General features: G+C 42.4%; 1 protein-coding gene across 1 annotated transcript; it reads right to left on the bottom strand.

Annotated features, from left to right (window-relative positions):
- Nucleotides 1–8486: 8486 nt before the first annotated feature.
- LOC141069401 (superoxide dismutase [Mn], mitochondrial-like) lies at nt 8487–16649 on the bottom strand. Its single transcript, XM_073558912.1, has 4 exons — nt 16456–16649; nt 13215–13331; nt 12948–13127; nt 8487–8844 (listed from the first exon to the last, which is right to left on the bottom strand). Exons 1-4 carry the CDS (start codon nt 16541–16543, stop codon nt 8699–8701), a joined length of 531 nt encoding a protein of 176 aa, XP_073415013.1. The 5' UTR covers nt 16544–16649; the 3' UTR covers nt 8487–8698.
- Between the last annotated feature and the right edge of the window lie 6712 nt (nt 16650–23361).

Here is a 23361-nt window from a genome sequence, read left to right as displayed (position 1 = left end):
GCCACGTTTCATCTTCAATGCCCTTGCTGATGGAAGGAGGTTTTCACTCAAAATCTCACGATACATGGCCCCATTCATTCTTTCATGTACCCGGATCAGTCGTCCTGGCCCCTTTGCAGAGAAACAGCCCCAAAGCATGATGTTTCCACCACCATGCTTTACAGTAGGTATGGTGTTTGATGGATGCAACTCAGTATTCTTTTTCCTCCAAACACGACAAGTTGTGTTTCTACCAAACAGTTCCAGTTTGGTTTCATCAGACCATAGGACATTCTCCCAAAACTCCTCTGGATCATCCAAATGCTCTCTAGCAAACTTCAGACGGGCCCGGACATGTACAGGCTTAAGCAGTGGGACACGTCTGGCACTGCAGGATCTGAGTCCATGGTGGCGTAGTGTGTTACTTATGGTAGGCCTTGTTACATTGGTCCCAGCTCTCTGCAGTTCATTCACTAGGTCCCCCCCGCGTGGTTCTGGGATTTTTGCTCACCGTTCTTGTGATCATTCTGACCCCACGGGGTGGGATAATGCGTGGAGCACCAGATCGAGGGAGATTATCAGTGGTCTTGTATGTCTTCCATTTTCTAATTATTGCTCCCACAGTTGATTTCTTCACTCCAAGCTGGTTGGCTATTGCAGATTCAGTCTTCCCAGCCTGGTGCAGGGCTACAATTTTGTTTCTGGTGTCCTTTGACAGCTCTTTGGTCTTCACCATAGTGGAGTTTGGAGTCAGACTGTTTGAGGGTGTGCACAGGTGTCTTTTTATACTGATAACAAGTTTAAACAGGTGCCATTACTACAGGTAATGAGTGGAGGAAAGAGGAGACTCTTAAAGAAGAAGTTACAGGTCTGTGAGAGCCAGAAATCTTGATTGCTTGTTTCTGACCAAATACTTATTTTCCACCATAATATGCAAATAAAATGAAAAAAAAACAGACAATGTGATTTTCTGGATTTTTTTTTCTCAGTTTGTCTCCCATAGTTGAGGTCTACCTATGATGTAAATTACAGACGCCTCTCATCTTTTTAAGTGGTGGAACTTGCACTATTGCTGACTGACTAAATACTTTTTTGCCCCACTGTAGTAATGTAAAACAAGGTACAAGGTGTCTATAGCACAGGGGAGATTTTGAATTTCTGCAGACACTAGTGGACACTGGACACTTTTGGATTGTGTGAGGCCCACTGAATATCAGAGCGCTATGTCACAGGCTCGATGGCACAGGTGTGAAAACAGGGACTACAGGATAAGGGAGATTTTGAATTTCTGCAGACACTAGTGGACACTTTTGGATTGTGTGAGGCCCACTGAATATCAGAGCGCTATGTCACAGGCTAGATGGTACAGGTGTGAAAACAGGGATTACAGGATAAGGGAGATTTTGAATTTCTGCAGACACCAGTGGACACTGGACACTTTTGGATTGTGTGAGGCCCACTGAATATCAGAGCGCTATGTCACAGGCTCGATGGCACAGGTGTGAAAACAGGGATTACAGGATAAGGGAGATTTTGAATTTCTGCAGACACTAGTGGACACTGGACACTTTTGGATTGTGTGAGGCCCACTGAATATCAGAGCGCTATGTCACAGGCTCGATGGCACAGGTGTGAAAACAGGGACTACAGGATAAGGGAGATTTTGAATTTCTGCAGACACTAGTGGACACTGGACACTTTTGGATTGTGTGAGGCCCACTGAATATCAGAGCGCTATGTCACAGGCTCGATGGCACAGGTGTGAAAAAAGGGACTACAGGATAAGGGAGATTTTGAATTTCTGCAGACACTAGTGGACACTGGACACTTTTGGATTGTGTGAGGCCCACTGAATATCAGAGCGCTATGTCACAGGCTCGATGGCACAGGTGTGAAAAAAGGGACTACAGGATAAGGGAGATTTTGATTCTCTGCAGACACTAGTGGACACTGGACACTTTTGGATTGTGTGAGGCCCACTGACGCTGTATGGTGTGAAAAAATGTACGCTCAGTACCTCAGCAGGACAAAAAAAAAAATTGGGATTGCTTTTAAAAAAGCAGTTTGCAGAGCAGTGGGGAAACAGCAATGCAGCTGTCAGGAAGCCTTAGAAGGCGGCCTAACAACCAACACCGCTGATCCACCACAATATAGCCTCCCCTTGCACTGCACACACAGTGACTGGTGTGTTGTACAGGCAAAATCGCTAGCAGCAGAAGCAGTTTTTTTTTCTTCTTCCCTGCCTAACGCTCTCCCTACAGAATCAGCAACCACTCCCTATGCTAAGATCGGCAGAAGTAAGATGGCGGTCGGCATGCACGCCCTTTTATAACCCCTGTGACGCCCACCAAAGCAAGCCAATCACTTGCATGCCCTTCTGAAAGATGGTGGTGACCCCTGCCTATGTCATCACGTTGCCCACAGTGTCCGTGGATCCTGATTGGCTGAAAAAGAGCGCAAAACAAACTTTTGAAACGCAACTTTGGCGCGTAAGTTGCCGACCTCGTGGCCGACCTCATCATAGGGTCGGGTTTCGTTTCATGAAACCTGACTTTGCCAAAAGTCGGTGACTTTTGAAATTTTTCGACCCGTTTCGCTCAACTCTAATTATGACATCTTCATTGCCATGGAAATCTATTATGACATAATCTTCGCCATGGCAACCTATTATTACATCATCATCGCCATGGCAACCTTTTATGACATCACCATGTCAACCCATTATGACAATCTTTGCCATGGCAACCTATTATGACATCTTCTTCACCATGGCAACCTATAATGACATAATCATCATCTCTTAGTACTTTTGCTTCCCCCTGACCCCGCACCTTTGATGCATAAATACCTTTTCTATATCGGTTCAGATGTATGTAAACTGCCACGGTTTGGTCCACGGGCAGGACTTATTCAACTGCTCCCCCCCTCCTCGTCTTGCTTTACACAAGAAGAAAAGTGTAGATCAAGACGGGGGAGGGGGGGGAGCAGGTGAATAAGCCCCGCCCAGCGGCCCGGACAGCGGCAGTTTACATACATCTGAACCGATATAAAAAAGGTATTTATGCATGAAAGGTGCGGGGTCAGGGGGAAGCAAAAGTACTAAGAGAATCCTTATGTGACACACAATTGATTTATATCATTATATGATATCTCAAAAAAAGGGGTGAGATTCCCTTTAAACCGAAACCCACAGCACAAATGCAAATCTAGCTTCATCACATGACGCATGCCCCTGAGAGAATGTGCGCTAAAGTGGATTTAGAAGCCCAGTGGGCAAAACTAGCTCTTAAAGGGCCGGCACACCAAAATGAGTCTTAAAGGGCCGGCACACCAAATCGAAAGCTGAGTGACCCCAGGCTCCAAATCGGAGGCTGATCAACCCTGGCCTACAAATCAGAGGCTGAGCCACCCTGGTCTCCAAATTGGACCCAGAGTGGCCCCGCTCACCAAATCGGACCCAAAGGGGCCCCGCCCACCAAATCGGACCCTGAGGGGGCCCCACCCACAAAATCGGACCCCGAGTGATCCCGTCCAATTCAAGCCCTGAGGAGCCCAGGCCACCGAATCGGATCCTGAGGGGCCCCACCCACCAAATCAGACCCTGAGGGGCCCCACAGGCCAAAGTGGCCCCTGAGAGGCACCCACAGTTAAAACGGATCCTGAGTTGAAAGTCTTGCAGGGGCAGCAGGCAAGTCTCTCTTAACCCCTTCACGACCAATGACGCCACATAGGCGTCATGAAACCTGGTTCAAATCTGACCAGTGACGCCTATGTGGCGTCATGACTTTAATGCCCCCCTGCGCGTCGGGCGACCTAGGTCACTGAAAGGTCACCCGACCCGCAGATACAGGGGGCTTTGTAATTCGCCACAGGGGGCGTGGCTTTGCACCCACGTGGCTACGATCGCTCTGATTGGCTGTTAAAAGTGAAACAGCCAATCAGAGCGATAGTAATATTTCATCAATGAAAATTGATGAAATATTACAATCCAGCCATGGCCGATGCTGCTGTAGCATCGGACATGGCTGGAGACACCGATTCCACCCCCCCCGGCGATCGCCCCCCCCCAACTGAATGACAGCGGCGATCTGCCGCCGCTGTCATGATCTGCCCCCCTCCCATTCCCTCTGCTCCCCGCCGGCCTCTGATCCCCCCCCTCACACCCCCCCCCCCATGCGCAGTGCGCCCGCCCGAATCTGCCGGCTGCAGATTCCATTCTTTCATTTTGATCACTGTCACAGTGATCAAAATGAAAGAAAAAGTAAATAAGCCCCCCGATTATCACCCCCATAGGTAGGCAGAACTAATAAAATAAAGAAAATATTTTTATTTTTATTTTTCCATTAGGGTTAGGGTTGAAAAGAGGGTTAGGTTTGAAAAGAGGGTTAGGGTTAGGGTTGGAAAGAGGGTTAGGGTTGGAAAGAGGGTTAGGGTTATGGTTAGGGTTGGGATTAGGGTTATGGTTAGGGTTGGAATTAGGGTTAGGGATGTGTTGGGGTTAGGGCTGTGGTTAGGGGTGTGTTGGGGTTAGGGCTGGAGTTAGAATTGAGGGGCTTCCACTGTTTAGGCACATCAGGGGGTCTCCAAACGTGACATGGTGCAACCATTGATTCCAGCCAATTTTGCGTTCAAAAAGTTAAACGGTGCTTCCTCCCTTCCAAGACCCGACGTGTGCCCAAACAGTGGTTTACCCCCACATATGGGGTATCAGTGTACTCAGGAAAAATAGCACAACAACTTTGGGGGTCTAATTTCTCCTGGTACCCTTGGGAAAATAAAAAATTGGGGGCTAAAAAAATATTTTTGTGGAAAAAATTTTTTATTTTCACCTCTCTGCATTATAAACTTCTGTGAAGCACTTGAGGGTCCAAAGTGCTCACCAGGCATCTAGATAAAGGTACTTGGGAGGTCCAGTTTCCAAAATGGGGTCACTTGTGGGGGGTTTCTATTGTTTAGGCACATCAGGGGCTCTGCAAACGTAATGACGACCGCAGACCATTCCATCAAAGTCTGCATTTCAAAACGCCACTACTTCCATTCCGAGCCCTTACGTGTGATCAACCAATAGTTCCCCCCCCATATATGGGGCACCAGCGTACTCAGGACAAACTGTACAACAACTTTTGGGGTCCAATTTATCCTGCTACCCTTGTGAAAAAAAAAATTGCTGGCTGAAAATCATTTTTTTGAGGAAAAAAAATATTTTTATTTTCACGTCTCTGCGTTATAAACTTCTGTGAAGCACTTGGGGGTTCAAAGTGCTCCCTACACATCTAGATAAGTTCCTTGGGGGGTCTAGTTTCCAAAATGGGGTCACTTGTGGTGGGGTTCCACAGTTTAGGTACATCAGGGGCTCTGCAAATGTAACATGATGCCTGCAGACCATTCCATCAAAGTCAGCATTTCAAAATGTCACTAATTCCCTTCCGAGCCCCGGCGTGTGCCCAAACAGTGGTTCCCCCCCACATATGGGGTACCAGCATACTCAGGACAAACTGGACAACAAATTTTGGGGTCTAATTTATCCTGGTACCCTTGTGAAAATAAAAAATTGCGCACTAAATAATTTTTTGAGGGAAAAAATTTTTTTTTTATTTTCATAAACATTTGTGAAGCACTTGAGGGTTCAAAGTGCTCCCTACACATCTAGATAAGTTCCTTAGGGGGTCTAGTTTCCAAAATGGGGTCATTTGTGGGGAGCTCCAATGTTTAGGCACACAGGGGCTCTCCAAACACGACATGGTGTCCGCTAACGATTGGAAGTAATTTGCATTTCAAAAAGTCAAATGGCGCTCCTTCCCTTCTGAGCCCTGCTGTGCGCCCAAACAGTGGTTCCCCCCCACATATGGGGCACCAGCGTACTCAGGACAAACTGGACAACAAGATTTGTGGTCCAATTTCTCCTGTTAGCCTTGTGAAAATTAAAAATAGTGTGCTAAAAATCTTTTTTGAGGAAAAAAAATTATTTTTTATTTTCACTGCTCTGTGTTATAAACTTTTGTGAAGCACTTGGGGGTTCAAAGTGCTCCCTACACATCTAGATAAGTTCCTTAGGGGGTCTAGTTTCCAAAATGGGGTCACTTGTGGGTGAGCTCCAATGTTTAGGTGCACAGGGGCTCTCCAAATGCGACATGGTGTCCGATAACGATTGGAGCTAATTTTCCATTCAAAAAGTCAAATGGTGCTCCTTGCCTTCTGGGCCCTGCCATGCGCTCAAACAGTGGTTTATGACCACATATGAGGTATCTGTGCACTCAGGAGAAATTGCTCAACACATTTTAGGATCCATTTTATCCTGTTGCCCATGTGAAAATGAAAAAACTGAGGCTTAAAGAAAATTTTTGTGAAAATAATTTTTTTTTTTTTTTTTTTTTTACAGATCAATTTGTGAAGTACCTGGGGGTTCAAAGTGATCACTATGCATCTAGATAAGTTCCTTGGGGGGTCTAGTTTCCAAAATGGGGTCACTTGTGGAGGAGCTCCAATGTTTAGGCACACAGCGACTCTCCAAACACGACATGGCAACCGCTAAATATTCCAGCATATTTTCCATTCAAAAAGTCAAATGGCGCTCCTTCCCTTCTGAGCCGTGCCGTGCACCCAAACAGTGGTTTATGACCATATATGAGGTATCGTTGTATTCAGGAGAAATTGCCCAACAAATTTTAGGATCCATTTTATCCTGTTTCCCATGTGAAAATGAAAAAATTGATGCTGAAAGAAAATTTTTGTTGGAAAAATTAAAATATCCATTTTTTCTTTCCACATTGCTTTAGTTCCTGTGAAACACCTGAAGGGTTAATAATCTTCTTGAATGTAGTTTTGAGTAGCTTGAGGGGTGCAGTTTTTAGAATGGTGTAACTTTTGGGTATTTTCTGCCATATAGACCCCTCAAAGTGACTTCAAATGTGAGGTGGTCCCTAAAAAAAATGGTTTTGTAAATTTTATTGTAAAAATGAGAAATCGCTGGTCAACTTTTAACCCTTATAACTTCCTAACTAAAAAATATTTTGTTTCCAAAATTGTGCTGATGTAAAGTAGACATGTGGGAAATGTTACTTAGTAACTATTTTGTGTCACATAACTCTCTGGTTTAACAGAAAAAAAATTCAAAATTTGAAAATTGCAAAATTTTCTAAATTTTTGCCAAATTTCTGATTTTTTGACAAACGCAAAAATTATCAACCTAAATTTACCACTATCATGAAGCCCAATATGTCACGAAAAAACACTCTCAGAATCGCCAAGATCCATTGAAGCGTTCCTGAGTTATTACCTCATAAAGGGACACTGGTCAGAATTGCAAAAATTGGCCTGGTCATTAAGGTCAAAATAGGCTTGGTCATGAAGGGGTTAAAGGGCAGCCCGGTCTCCATTTCAAAGCACTATCTGTACTTACTTCAGGAAATACACATCTAGTTCATTATTAGAATTGTCTGTAATTTTATTTTACTGCTTTTTTGTATTTGGTACATATTGTTTTTTCACTCACCTGCCTTTCATTATTTTGCATGTCGCTCCATCACGATTTTAACTGTTTTTAATGTAAATTGTCTGTCTGGCCTTTTGTGTTCAATAAAGCCTTTATTTATTCATTATTTGCCTTGTGTGCACTATACTTTGCACTCGTCTTTTTTCCATATTATCCATAAGTCAAATGCTATAGTGTTTTTGGCCGCCGCAACATTGAATTAAAATGCAATAACAGGCGATCAAAAGTTTGTATCTGCACCAAAATGGCATCATTTAAAACGTCACCTCAGCATGCAAAAAATAAGCCCTCACCTATAACCAGAGATCATGAAAAATGGAGACGCAACGGGTCTCGGAAAATAACGCAATTTTTTTTTTTTTTTTTTTTTTTTTAACAAACGTTGTATAGTTTATTTTTTTTTTAAGTGGTGAAAAAAAAATTCCATGTTTGGTGTCTATGAACTCAATGACCAGGAGAATCACAATGGTGGGTCTGTATTAGCATTTAGTGAACATGGTATTAAAAAAAAAAAAAATAAAAAAAAAATAAAAATTTGTGTTTTTGGACTTTTTTGCAATTTCACAACACTTGGAGTTTTTTCCTGTTTTTCAGTAAACAATATGTTAAAACCAATGGTGTCGGTCAAAAGTACAACTCGTCCAACAACAACAAAAAAAAAAAACAACAAACAAAACACAATAAGCCCATATGGCCATTTTAACAAAAAAAAAAAAAGTTATGGCTCTGGGAAGAAGCAAATGAAGGTGCAGAATCAAAAATACCTCTTGTCGTTTAGGGGTTAAGAGTACAAATGGCTGCACAAAAGATAAAAAAGCCTCAGTTCTATTGACTGAAAAATAAAGAAAATAAAGACATTATAGGCCCTTGAAGAAGGGGGAAAAAAATGGAAAATAGTCATGTTCGGAAGGGGTGAATAGTGATTGTTTAGAATGGCATGTCAAAAGCTTTTGGACGGGTAATGTGTAGGTCCCAATACTCTTGCCTGCATAGTGTATATTGACAGAATAAAATATACTTTACTTCATTAACTTTATTCCAGATTGCACTTTCATTCCCAAACAAATCAAGCACAACTTTTTATAGGTTTCCAGAAATGTACAAATGCTCTAAATGATGTAGCATGGATTATGGTATAATTCCATTATATTAACAAACTTCTATGAATGCCCACCTACATTTCAGTGGGTTCTAAGTGCTTATTTAAGAGGATTACAAAAATCAAGTTCATTTTTTGCAGGCCCGATATCTATCTGCTACATTCTCCCAGTTGATAACATTCCAGATTGCCTTCAGATAGTCAGGTCTAACATTCTTGTACTGCAGGTAGTAGGCATGCTCCCAAACATCGATACCCAGAAGAGGGATAAGACCTGGAAAGCAGAATAAGTATTATTCAGGAACACAATGGCAACTGAACAAATGAAGAAAAAAAAATTAAAATCATCCTGTAGCGATCCCCAAGATGCCAATAAGTTGGAAGCCGAACCATCTTTGAATTTATTTTTATGCTATCCATTAGAAATGCCATTAATGAAACCTGCTAATCACTGCAGTTTTTTTCTCTGTGTTTTTATAGAAATTTCACAAGTTCAAGAATAAAAAAATACTAAAGACTGTTGAATAATCCTTACCTATATAATAAAAAACTGGATAAAGTTAAACTGAACACTATTTTTGGAATATAAGACGCACTCCCCTTAAATTTAGGGAGGAGGAAAATTGGGGCACATCTTATAGTCCAAAAGTAGCTTGCCAGGGAAAAGGCAGGGTGAGTGAGGGAGTTGGTACAGCTATGGAGATCCCGTCTCCTAGAATCTTAAAGGGAATCTGTCACCTGGTTTTGGCGGGCTATTTAAATGAGGTATGTTCGGTCCGATGGGCGGTGTTTCCGATCTTTGCCGCCTCCCCATCCTTGGCTGCCGTTTTTTCATGAATAGGAGTAGGTGTCAGTCATCTTTCGCGCGTGCGCTAAGCATTCTTGGCTCGCGCACGCACAGTAAGCTTTGCCCAACTGCGGGCAAAGCCGAAAAGCCTTACTGTGCATGCGCCGGTTAACTAAGCCCCGGAAGTATTTTGCTCTGTTCCGGGGCCTAGTTAACCGGCACATGCGCAGTAAGGCTTTTCGGCTTTGCGCGCAGTTGGGCAAAGCATACTGCGTGTGCCAAGAATGCTTAGCGTACACACGAAAGATGGCGGACACATACTCCTATTCATGAAAAAACTGTGGCCGGTGGCCAAGGATGGGGAGGCGGCAAAGTTCGGAAACACCGCCCATAGGACCGGACAGACCTCATTTAATAGCCCGCCAAAACCAGGTGACAGATTCCCTTTAAGCTGCGCCGCCTCTGGCAGCCATTTTCCTTTTGCTCACAGCAGGGAAATGGATGAGACAGATGCCCAAGCCTGGAACCCGCAGCATCACCTCACTCCTGCCACCTGCCTCCTGAAGCAGAGACCCCATATCCTGTGACCCAGCTCCACTGTTGCTGACCTCCAGGTAAGCTACTGCAAGATGGGACTATAAAATGCACCACCATTTTATTTTTTTTATTATTTTCCTCCCAGAAATTTGGGGTGCATCTTATAGTTCGCAAAGTACGGTAAATTTGTAGTAATACAAACACATTACAAAAACGGACAAAATGATATACTGCCGTGTCCGTTATTTTAATGATAAAAATATGTTTGATGCAACCTTGGTATGGCAAAGAGGCTCAGTGCACTGTTCCACCCATTGGATTTGCATGTAGATAAATTCACAAAAGGAGTATTATTCCCAAAATGGGGTCATTTGAGGACAGGGATGGGATTCTGCACTTCTAGCACTTAGGGGTTCTGTATATGGAGTCTCCAACCATTATAGAAAATTCTGCGCTACAGGATACCTCCAGTATAAACAGTACTACTTAGTCATAGGGTGAGACAAGCAGGGATGGAGTAATTTGTCAATAGCGCCAGTCGCTCCCAAGTCTTGCCTATGACTCTTACTGTACAGCCACAAATGGGGTATTTCTCCATTCAGTAGAAATGACAAATTGTGCTGCCATTTTTACCAATTGTCCCATGCGAAAATGTAAAATCTGGGGCTAAAACAGTTTTGGCGGTAAAAACGTAATTTTTTTTTCCTCATTTGCCAATAGTATAAAATTCTGTGACCCACCTGTAGTGTTAATATGATCACTGTGACCACAGATGAAATTGTTGAGAGGTGTAATTTGTTAACTGTTGCACCTCAGAGGCTCTGACACTGACATGGCACCCTCAAACTAGTCCAGCAAAATTAATTCCAATATGGCAGTCCATCCCATCTGAGCTTTGCACTGTGCCTTAGAAGTATTTTTTCGACTACACATGGGATATTGGCGTACTCAGGAGAAATTGCACAAGACATTTTGGGTTCCATTTTCTCCTGCTATCCTTACAAAAAATAAAAACTGTGGCTAAAATTACACTTTTGTGGGAAAAATGTGATTTTCATTTTCACTGCTCTACATTATAAACTTTTGTGAAGCAGTTGGGGGGGGGGGGGTTCAAAGTCCTCACCACACATCTAGACAAGTTCCCTGAGGGTCTAGTTTTGAAAATGGTGTCACTTGTGGGGTTCTCCACATGCGACACGATGTCCGCTAATTATTCCAACAAATTTTGCATTCAAAGAGTCAAATGGCGCTCCTTCCCTTCCAAGCCCTGCTGTGCGCCCAAAGAGCAGTTTTCCCACACATATGGGGTAACGGAGTACTCTGGACAAACTAGAAAACACATTTTGGGGTTTATTCTTTCCTGTTACCCTTGCAAAAAAAAATGGGTCTAAAGTAAAATTTGTGACAAAAAGGTAAACGTTCATTTTTTTCCTTCCACATTGCAAAAATTCCTGTGCAGCACCTCAAACATGATGTGATCAAAAGAGGATTTTGTAAATTGTTGGAAAAACGAGAAGTCGCTGCTCAACTTTTAATCTCTTATAACTTCATAACAGAAAAAAAAAAATAGTTTCATAAATTGTGCTGATGCAGAACTGACATGTGGGAAATGTGATTTAACCATTTTGTGTTATATACTAACTCAGATTTAATAGCAGTGAAATAAAAAAAGGTGTCTTTATACCTCTAATCTGACCCCAATATAGTCCCACTACACATCAGCACCCTGTTATTAATGAATGCATGAATTCAGCTATTGTGGTAAACGATAAAAATGTTAAGGCATTTTGATGAAAAAAAAATGCTGATTGTACAAGCCATCCAACCATGGCAAGGTGTACCCAAATATGGATGGTTCCGATCACTAGTGTCCTACCTCTCAATAGACCAGGCCTCATCTGAATGGCACAGTGAAAGAAAAAACAGGCATCGCTCGCAATTTTACCTTCATTCATGTTTATTGGCTGGGGTCAGACACCTGGCGTTTTCCTTGTAACTTATGCTTCAAAACACAATGTGGGTCCCAAACACGATGGAAGACACCACCAAAACTGATCAGCCCAACTAAGTCAAGATCTCCTCAAAAAAATAAATAAAAAAAAAAATGACTCCAATTGAGAAGGGCTTAAATTAAAACAATATTCGTCATATAGTGGGGCGGTCAAAGGGCGGGAGGACATCTTCATCGCCATGTCTGACAGGTAAGTAACGACCGCCAACCACTGCTGCATCGCTGGTGAGATCTGCCTGCTTGGCAGCTCACTAGCGACCATTTAGTGATGCACCAGCGATCCTGACTGGGTCGTATCGTTGTCGGGATCCCTGATGCATCGCTAAATGTGACGGTACCCTTACTCTGTTTTGTTTTCACTTATCTATAACAGCACAAATTTCTAGCATGAGTAACAAATTTCTCACCTATGTCAGAGGATTAAATAATCCCAGGAAAAGATTTACAATATGTGAGAAAAAGAAAAAAAAAGAAAAAAAAGCAGGGGTGGCCGCAAGTATTAAAAACTCATTTGATCAAGTCAAGGAGGCAGATTCTCAAGGGAGATCTAACATTCTAGTTGGTGCAAGTGACCCCATTTTACAAGCTAACCTTCTCCATGAATTTACATGAATTTATCCAAGGGTGCAGTGATCATTATAGACCATGGGTGAGTCACAGTATTTAATACCATTGAGCAGTGAGAAAAAAAAAAAAAAAACACTTAGCCTCAGATTTTACATTTTCACATGGGGAAATGTGTAAAAACGGCACCAAGATTTGTCCCAATTTCTGCTGGACGTGGCAGTATTCTATTTGTTGCTGTACAGCTGTACAGTACTGCTTAGCCACACAGAGTCAAGAAAAAGCGCCATTTGACTCCTGGAGAACAAGTTATTGTAGAATAGCTTGCAGACTCCATATACAGAGCCCCCAAGTGCCAGTAGAGCAGAATTCAACCTCGAGTGACCAATTTGGAAACAATTTTATACAATCCATGCTACAAATACTAATGGAGCAGTGTACCCCAGCCTGAAGATGAGAAAGCCAAGTAAGGTCTCACCTGTTGTTCCTTGTAGAGGGTCCTGATTGGCACAAGTAGCAACTTGCAGTCGTCTCGATTCCTTGTTGTAACCTAGCCAGCCCCATCCTGATCCCTGGACCACTACTGATGCAGTAGACAGCTTCTCCTTAAACTTCTCAAATGAGCCAAAGTCACGTTTGATTGCTTCTAACAGGTCACCTGTCACAAATACAATTAATCACTGGTGAAAAGTCACAGCTTTAAGAAGCAGCAATATTCATAAAATGGAGCACACGTGATACTGACCGTGAGGCTCTCCACCACCACTGGGAGAAAGGTTTGTCCAGAAAATTGTGTGATTTATATGTCCACCACCATTAAATTTAAGAGCTGGCTGAAGAGCTACCTGTGCAGTCACATCACCTACAAGCGAATTAGAAAGGCAGGTTATACTTTTCAAGTTTGCTCACGTTGAGACTCTATACACGTGGCTTCATCAAATATATAACTGATGGAAAAGGAAAAATTGGTGATGAAAATTTGACTTAGCACTCGCTCACACTGGCATATAACACGGCCAAGTGCTTTCCGAATTTTTAGCGAATAGCACTCAGCCCAATGTTATACTATGGGGAAGTGCAGATCTGTGATAATTTTCTCATGCCAAAAATCAGCATGAGAAGACAATTTTATATACCAAATCCATACAAGCTAACTGCAGCAAGAAAATGGGGATAGAAACTAGTATCTTATGCGAAAATAATTTTTTATTCACAAATATTAAAACATTTTACAGAATAGTACTGCTGTAGCAGGAAAAAGGATTCCAGTGTAAATGTTCAGAAAGTTTACACTAGAATCCTGTCTCCTGCTACGGTAGTACTATTCTGAAAATTACTCATTTGTGAATAAAAAATTATTTTGGCATAAGATACTCATTTCTATTCCCAATCAATTTCTTGCTGCAATTAGCTTGTATGTGTCATGATCTGCTTAGTTTGTGGGATTTGGTAGTTCAGAGGTTAATCTGGACGGCCTTACTCTGGGAGGCTTCTTATAGCCTCATTGTGGAGTCATTCCTCAGTTGCTTATACTTTGACCCTTGGCCGAGTGTGTGTGACCCTGTGCTACATTATGCTTGCTTGGTTTTGATCTGGTTCTGTTCCCGTTACAAGTTCTGCCTGTCCCTCCTGTACTACGCTGCCCTCTGTGTATGACTCATTGCCTACGTCCTGACTATTCTCTGATTGCCCCTCTTGTAGTGCGCTGTTCTGACTATTCTCTGCTCAACCCTCCTGTACTGCGCCACCCTCTCCGTGTATGACCCCCATTTGTACAACCTGAGTTCCCCTCTCCTCTATTCCAGGGTGCCTGTAGCATCCTGCACTCATCTCCAGCAGCAGGACGCTAAGCCCCGCCCCCTGTGGTCACATGATCGTAGGTACTTTTGCTTCCTGCTACCTACAGCATCCCAGGTCCCGTCTGCCCGAGCATCCCCTGCAGCATCTGACCCCGGGCCCTCCCGAAGTGTGGGTGAGTCACCCTGCTCAGCCATGGTACTTCGCCTGCGCTGACAGGATCCTGATAGTATGGGTTTGGTACATCATATTGTTCATTGAGTTTGAGTTTTTGCTTATACTTTATTCCATAAATACAGGGTTTTTCGTGGTATTTAATGAGAAGACAATTGCAGCATGATGCGAGTGCCTCCGATATTGAGATTGCACTTACCCATACAAATCAATGGTTGCGTGTGAAACATTGGACTGCACTTGAATATCATTTGAGTGCAATTAGATGTATGTGCACAGATAAAGGAGAAATTACATTCTCCATTTTCTCTGCAACAGTGCAGCGATTCTTTCATGTGAGGGGATCAGATCACTCAGCTCAAAAGCTCAGTGTTTGAGCCGCATGTCATTAGCATAATCTGCCCGATTATCTCGAATGAGAGAACATACACCAGTGTAAGCATACCCGTAGGCTGGGGTTACACTACCTTTGGCTGCAACACAAGTCACATGGACAAAGACTTCTCTGTGAGGCAAGTGAATAGGAACATGTGACCCCCAGGTTACAGACAGCGACAATCGAGTCAGAAGAGTTGGAACCATTTTGATTTTTATGGCTTTTTTGAGCTAGGTTATCGCTAGGGGTTACAATGTGACACCATCTGCTTTATGTTGCGTTGAAGTAGCGACACAGCAATTTTTGGCTGTGGTACTGAGGCTGCAAAAAAATGCCATGCAGTCCCTAGCATAAATTGACAAAACTGCATAATTGCACCAATTGTCATATGGGATTTTTCTGCAGCAAGATCCACTTTGTTGCTCCTGTAATATGCTGTGAATTTTTTCCAACCACAAAAATTGAATGCAAGATCTGAACCAAAACTGTAAGGGTATACTCACATATTCCGTAACGGCCAGCGCTTTGGATGCAGTACATGTCCGCTGCATCCAAAGTGCTGCCGGCTATTGAACGCAGGCGATTCCGCATGTGATCACTGAACCGTGCGGAATCATCGCATCCAATACATTGTATGGGTGATATTTATCCTGCGGAGACTCGCGTCGCCACAAGCTAAATAGACGTGCTGCAGCCTAGAGAGACGCGCCGCATGTCTGTCTCCACGGGTGAGCTGCGGGTGTCTGTGCACGCATAGTGGCATGGGGGATTTCTTGACATCCCATCCACTATGCTTAACATCTGGAAGCTGCAGGTTGGATGCTTCGCAAGTATTCATCATCCAACCTGCAGCGTTTACTGACTCACTTAGGCCTGTTTCACACTTCCGTTTTTTCAAATCCGTCAAAATCCGTTGGTTTCTGTAAAAAAACGGATCCGCCATTTTTTTTTTTCAGGATCCGTTTTTTTTTGTCCCATAGACTTCCATTAGTGGTTACCGCGGATCCGTCAAAAAAACGGATCCGTTTGCATCAGTTTCCGTCAAAAAAACGGAAACGGATCCGTTTGGCGGACACAAAAACGGAAGTGTGAAACAGGCCTTAGAGAGCAAATCATACAATGGCCAAACCTTAAAATACAGAGGTTATCAAATGTCCAAAAAATTTAGAATCTTTTGAATCCATAAAGCTGCATCCTAGCGATCAATAGCAAGGGATGTAGGATAGATTTTATTGTGTTGTAGGGCATCTTTTAGGTTTAGTAACATTATATGGCCAGTTTGCTGATGCTTATTCAACAATCTTTCTTAGATGACAGCAAACGACTTGGATTTTAGGAAAAAAAAAACACAACAACAACTATGTTGCTCAAACTGTAAAAACACAATAGTGATCACCATGCAGAACAGAATTCACACAACCATGAAACATGTGCCGTGTACAGATTGCATCACCCGGCCTCATCAGCAGATTTCCTGATGAGGCCCAACTGCCTGATAGGCATAGCTCAGGGCAGGAGGCCCAGTGGTTGAGCTTGGTATTGGTCTGTTTCCAAGATGTGTGAATTCTGACCTAATATGCAGATTTAACATGATTTTTCTTCTGTTTCTGATTTGAGTCTAGAGTTTTAGGTTGCTCACCTTTTGCCAGGGCTTCGGCATATTGCTCTTCTGCAACGTTTAGGTTGTTCACATAAGTGGCATGATGTTTGGTGTAGTGGAGCTGCATGATCTCCGCATTGATATGGGGCTACAGTGCACCATAATCATAAGGCAAGTCTGGCAATGTATGCTTCTGTCGGGAGGCTAAAGCAGGTGCAAGTCTCAGGCTTGTCCTAAATAAAGTAAATATATATATATATATATATTTAGTTTCTTCCCTCCACTTAGATTTTAGTATCATAAACATAACGTCTGCATACTTTAACCCCTTTACTCCCCCCAAAGCTGTTTGCACCTTTAATGACCAGTCCAAATTTTACAGTTCTGACCATTTTTTGTGCCAATAACTCTGGAACGCTTAAAATGTATCCCACTGATTCTGAGACTGTTTTTTCGTGAAATATTGTACTTTAATATAGGGGTGGTAACATTTCTTCTTCTTTATGACTTGCGTTCATTTGTGAAAAAAAAGTGGAAATTTGGCAAAAATGTTGCAGTTTTCAAACTTAATATTAATGCCCATAAAATCAGAGCGATGTCACAAAATAGTTCATAAATAACATTCCCACATGTCTACTTTACATCAGTAAAGTGAACATGTAATCCCCTTAAAACCTATTTTAATTCAATTAATTTTAAAAATAACACCTTCTCCGTGAGACTTCTTGGCGAATGCCACAATGAAAAAAGAAAAATGACCCATTCTGAGATGCTGCACAGGCCTGATATCTGCCTGACTGTGGAGGCTGGCACCCTAAGGATCTATTTTTCCGCGTCCCCACTCAACGAGGACTGTCCCTCACTCCCCTACCATTCCCTGATTATACAAGAGGGAAAACAAGGTCACTCTGATTTTCCATTTCTGCACTAATTCTAGTGCAGACAATCCAGGACCAAAATAATTAAAAGGTAAAAATCAAATAAATCCACATCATGATACCTCAAAGCCAACAATATGCCTGAAAGACATGATAAAAAACACCAACAATTTCCAACTCTGGGGTATAATAGAAATAGGTGAAAGATCCAAAAAGGTCACTTGTGTGTGGAGACACCCCGCCGCGTTTCCCCGCCGTAGCGGTTCATCAGGAGGTGTAAATGATGCTGCCGATGTCCATGATGCTGCTTAGCGGTATCGGTGGTCAAAAAAGGGTGGACTTAAATAACCACCTTGATTAAGCGCCACAATGAGCCCCACCTACCCCATCTTCGGTGGTCCAATCACAGAGGAAAGATACATATTAGTAAGCCCCAATATACTAGTAAACTCACATGGATATGCGCGGTTAGATGTTATCAGGACCCAGTGTGCGCTCCACACTGGAATGCATCCACAATAGCCTGGGAACTTCCGGTCTATTGACATCACTTCCGCTGCCATGTGTTTACAGGGAAACATGCTGCAGAGCCCGGGCTTGCGCTCCAGAATGGAACGCAAGAATAATAGTCTCGGACCTTCCGGTCTATGACATCATATCTGCTGCCATGCATTAGCATGAAAAACGCTATAAGGAACCGGCACGTGCTAAAAATAGAACACAAACACGATAGCCAGTGGCGTTACAGTATTATAGCCCAACTTCTCAGAGAAGCAATATTTTTTTAAGACACAAAACATCGTTATAACAGGCTGATAAATATAGCTTTATAAGTTATAAAAGACAAAATTATATTGGGGCCAAAAGAAAATAGGAAAAAATCAGAAATAAACAAACCTAAAAGGATACATAAATGTGCCATACAATGTAGCCTGTCACACAGACATACTCCAATAGACGAAGTGGATGAAAAACCCCATCAACATCAGCTACTTAGGACATTGGTCCTGGTTGGCAAACTATCTTCATATAAAGCAGGTATATGACATTAATTCATTCAACCCATCAGGGGAGAGGGACGGCAGCCTGAAAATCCACTCGCACTCCCGTCTCAAAATAATCTTATCCAAATTACCTCCCCTGATCCTTGGTTTAATCAACTCAGTCATGTTAAAGGAGATGTCGCCCGCACGGCCCTGATGTATGGCATTCACATACCTGGCGACTAGGGTATCTTGTTTATTTGTGATATCCTCTAGGTGTTCTCCCACCCTCACCCTTCGTTCTCTTGTGGTCTTACCCACATAATTCAAAGGACAAGTGCATGTGGCATTACAGACCATACCTGTCGATCTGCAGTTTACAAAGTCTCTAATGCAGAAGGTTTTCCCATTAGTCGAACTAATGAAGGTTTTACACCGAGACATGTTTTTACACCTAGAGCTGTTACCGCGTTTAAAAAAAGACCAAGGGCTTCCTATCCAGCCATGTACCAGCCCCAGTCGGCCTCTGGTAAAGGCTATGTACAAGCTAATCCCCGTTAGACCTCCCCTTTCTGTAGGTAACACTTGGTTTTGATGCAATAAGACCTCTCAAATTGGGATCAGCCAATAGAATACCCAATGTTTTTTAAGGACATGATAAACCCTATCAGACTGGCCATAAGTCCCAATAAATCTAACCATGTTGTCACTGGTTCGATTAGAGGCCCCTTTTCCTTGTTGTAAAAGAAGGGAAGGTCTATCCGCTACGAATGCTTCATGTTGTGGTCCATTTAATGCCTGTGGGGGTACCCTCTCATTCTGAACCTATTGTAAAGGTCTCTCGCTTGTCTCCTATATGTACCCACTTCAGAAGAGTTCCTCCGGATTCTAAGGAACTGCCCCATAGGTATTCCCCTTTTCAAAGTCACTGGTGATGGCTTGTCCATCTCAGACTATTCATAGCAGTTGGCTTTCTATATGTACATGTACTAATCCCATTAGCCTTCTTAGAGATTGTCGAATCAAGAAAGTTGATGCTTGTAGTGTGACACTCCAATGTAAACCTCAGGCCAACCATATTTTTGTTGATAGTCTCAAAGCGGTGGAAGTCCACCTCTGGGCCAGACCAAAACATCTAGATGTCATCAATATATCTGGCCCAGAGATTGAAAAAAAAAAAAAAGGGTCCACCACTCCTCTTCCTTACCAAAGATGCGAGTTTCCTCCCACCAGCCCAGGAAGATATTTGCATATGTGGGGGAACAAGGGCTCCCAATTGCGGTCCCCCTGAGCTGGTGGAAGTACTTGGAATCAAAGAGGAAGTAGTTCCTTGTAAGGACAAAACTGAATAGTTTTCTCAACAAAAACATTATGTGTCCGACACTCCACTTCCCTTGTTTGCAGAAAATGTGCAACTGCTCCCAGGCCCCATTCATGTGGAATGCAATTATACAGTGCCTCTACGTCAATAGATGCTAATAACGTATTGTCCTCCAGTGTGACCTCTTCAAGCAGATTCAACAAGTGTGATGTGTCCCGTACATACGAGGGAAGTGCAATCACAAAGGGTCTCAAGATCCTATACAAATAGATCCCAGTGTTTTGAGTCAGGGAGTCTATTTGAAAGACAACGGGGTGACCTCTTAATGGTTCTAACCCCTTATGCACCTTGGGCAGGGCATAGAATGTCGCTGTTACAGGAGCACTGGGTAACAAAAAAAATCAAACTCAATATCCGAAATTAACTTATTTTCCCTTGCCCCATTCAAAATGGACAACAGTTCGTTTTTATATTCGGTTGTCGGATCACCTCGTAGAACCTCATAGGTATCCTCATGATTTAAAAGTGCATAACACATCCCACAATACTTATGATCCATGAGCACTAGATTACCACCTTTATCTGATGCCTTAATAATTATCTTAGCCTTTTTTTTCCAGCCTCTCAAGGGCCATCTCCTCACCCGGTGAGAGATTAGATGGACCATTCCGATTAATACATGGAATTTTACGAAGGTCCTCCTCTACCATTTTGATGAAAATATCAATACTGGTGACCTCCTTATTCTCCGGCATTCTAGTGCTTCTATTTTTTGGAGTAGTGAACGGGTCCACCCCCCGCTGCTGTTCATTCTCCCTCAGGAGACCAGTCAGGACTTCCAAGTCCCTCCATATCCTCCTCTGATAGTCCTAATCGGAGGCATTGATCATGATCATGCGGCTTGAAAAAGTTTTCATTTTAGGTCTCGTCCAATCAGATTCAAATCTTTTACCCAATTGAAACAATTGTATGTATTCGTCGGCACAAAGCTGAGACCCTTCTACAATAAAAGACATTCATCCCCAGATAAAGTATGTGATGACAAGTTTATAATTTGTCCCTTGTCAATTACAGCCTTTTACCTGCTTTATATGAAGAATGGTCCTGGTTGGCAAACTATGTCCTAAGTAGTTGATGTTGGTGGGGGGGTTTTCATCTACTTGGTCTATTGGAGTATGTCTGTATGACATATGCTACATTGTATGGCATATTTATCTTTTAGGTTTGTTTATTTCTGATTTTTCCTATTTTCTTTTGACCCCAATATAATTTGTCTTTTATAATTTGCACTACCGTTCAAGAGTTTCGAGTCACTTAGATATTTCTTTATTTTTGAAAGAAAAGCACAGTTTTTTCCAATGAAGCTAACATTAAATGATTCAGAAATACACTATACATTGTTAAATGTGGTAAATGACTATTCTAGCTGCCAACATATGTTTTTTAATGCAATATCTTCATAGGTGTATAGAGACCCATTTCCAACAACTATCATTCCAGTGTTCTTATGGTACCTTTTGTTTCCAACTGTGTAAGAAGGCTAATGGATGGTTAGAATACCCTTGAAAACCCTTGTGCAAGTATGTTAGCCCAGCTGAAAACAGTTTGGCTGATTAGAGAAGCTATAAACCTGATCTTCCTTTCAGTTGAGAATCAGGAGCATTACATTTGATGGTTCCATTAAACTCTCAAAATGGCCAGAAAAAAAAACAAAAAAAAACAAAAAAAACACAAAAAAAAACAAAAAAAACACACCTTTCATGTGAAACGCAGTCTATTCTTGTTTTTAGAAATGAAGGCTATTCCATGCAAGAAATTGCCAGGAAACTGAAGATTTCCTACAATAGTGTGTACTACTCCCTTCAGAGATGAGCACAAACAGGCTCTAACCAGAGTAGAAAGAGAAGTGAGAGGCCCCATTGCACAACTGAGCAACAAGACAAGTACGTTATAGTCTGTAGTTTGAGAAATCGACACTTTACAGGTCCTCAAGTAGCAGCTTCATTAAATAGTACACGCAAAACGCCAGTGTCAACGTCTACAGTGAAAAGGCGACTCCAGGATGCTTGCCTTCAGGGCAGAGTGACAAAGAAAAAACCATCTCTGAGACTGGCTAATAAAAGGAAAAAATTATTATGGGCAAAAGAACAGACATTGGACAGAGGAAGATTGGAAAAAAGTGTTATGGACAGACGAATCCAATTTTGATGTGTTGGATCACTCATAAGAACATTTGTGAGACGCACAACAACTGAAAAGATGCTGGAAGAGTGCCTGACGCCATATGTCAAGCATGGCGGAGGTAATGTGATGGTCTGGAGTTGCTTTGGTGCTGGTAAAGTGGGAGACTTGTACGAGGTAAAAGGGATTTTGAATAAGGAAGGCTATCACTCCCTTTTGCAACGCCATACCCTGTGGACAGCACTTGATTGGAGCCAATTTCATACTACAACACGACAATGACCCAAAGCACACCTCCAAATTATGCAAGAACTATTTAGGGAAGAAGAAGGCAGCTGGTATTCTATCTGTAATGGAGTGGCCAGCGCAGTCACCAGATCTCAACCCCATTGAGCTGTTGTGTGAGCAGCTTGACCGTACAGTATGCAAAAAGTGCCCATCAAGCCAAACCAACTTGTGGGAGGGGCTTCTGGAAGCATGGGGTGAAATATCTCCAGCAAATTAACTACTAGAAGGCCAAAGATATGCAATGCTGTAATTGCTGCAAAGGGAGCATTCTTTGACGAAAGCAAAGTTTGACGGAGAAAATTAGAATTTCAAACAAAAATCTTTTTCCAAACCTTGTCAATGTCTGGACTAGATTTTAAATTCATTTTGCAACTCATTTGATCAATAAAAGTATGAGTTTTCATGGAAAACTCAAAATTGTCTGGGTGACCCCAACCTTTTGAACGGTAGTGTATAACGCTATATTTAACAGCCTGTTATAACGACGTTTTGTGTCTCAAAACATTGCTTCTCTGAGATGTTAGGCTATGATAATGTAATGCTGTGTTCACAATCACGTAGCTTTTTTTGCTTTTTTAAATGCGTGATTTTGCCGCAAAAAAAAAAAAAAGCATCCCATGGGATTCCGCAATGCTGCAGATTTTCCAGCGGTGGAATCGCATCGCGGAAAAATACGCAGCATGCCCATTAATTTTGCGGAATCGCGGCAATTCCGCACACATAGCAATGCATTGCTCTGTTTACTTTCCGCATGTGGCTGTGCCCACCATGCGAAAAGTAGGGAGAACATCTGCGGATGGTACCCACGGTCTTGAGGAGAGGAGAATGTCCTCCAGGCTCTGGGTACCATATCCTTGTAAAAAAAAAAAAAAAAAATAGAATTAAAATAAATCAAATTCTCACCTTCCTATGTCCCTCGCAGCGTCACCAGGCTTTGGCGACATCAAAGGTCACTGCCGCAATGCATCACTGGGAAAGGGACCTGCCGGCAGCATCGCAATGATCTGAAACGCTGGGTAGGACATCGGAAGGTGGGAAAAAAAAAAAAACACAAACACCCCACACACAATTTTTTATTTTTAACATTAGATCTTTTTACTACTGATGCTGCATAGGCAGCCTCAAAAGTAAAAAGTTAGTCACACTGTTTGACGAGTGTGACCAACCTGTCAGTTTTCCAAGCGATGCTACAGATTGCTTGGAAAACGCTAGCATTCTGCAAGCTAATTATGCTTGCAAATCGCTAGTTTTTCCCGCAGGAAAATCACGGGATTTTAAAATGCGGTTTTCCTGC

This window comes from Dendrobates tinctorius, unplaced genomic scaffold (assembly GCF_039654945.1).
Source record: "Dendrobates tinctorius isolate UK_male_01 unplaced genomic scaffold, ASM3965494v1 ptg000262l, whole genome shotgun sequence".
NCBI lineage: Eukaryota > Metazoa > Chordata > Amphibia > Anura > Dendrobatidae > Dendrobates > Dendrobates tinctorius.
This window is presented reverse-complemented; position numbering and strand designations above follow the sequence as displayed.

Excerpts from the sequence above, each read along its gene's own strand:
- LOC141069401 (XM_073558912.1), bottom strand. The coding sequence starts at position 16,543 with ATGCAGCTCCACTACACCAAACATCATGCCACTTATGTGAACAACCTA. Across the intron at positions 13,128-13,214 it reads TGGTGGTGGAGAGCCTCACG|GTGACCTGTTAGAAGCAATC; the intron begins GTCAGTATCACG and ends TATTTGTGACAG. Across the intron at positions 8,845-12,947 it reads CCCTCTACAAGGAACAACAG|GTCTTATCCCTCTTCTGGGT; the intron begins GTGAGACCTTAC and ends TCTGCTTTCCAG.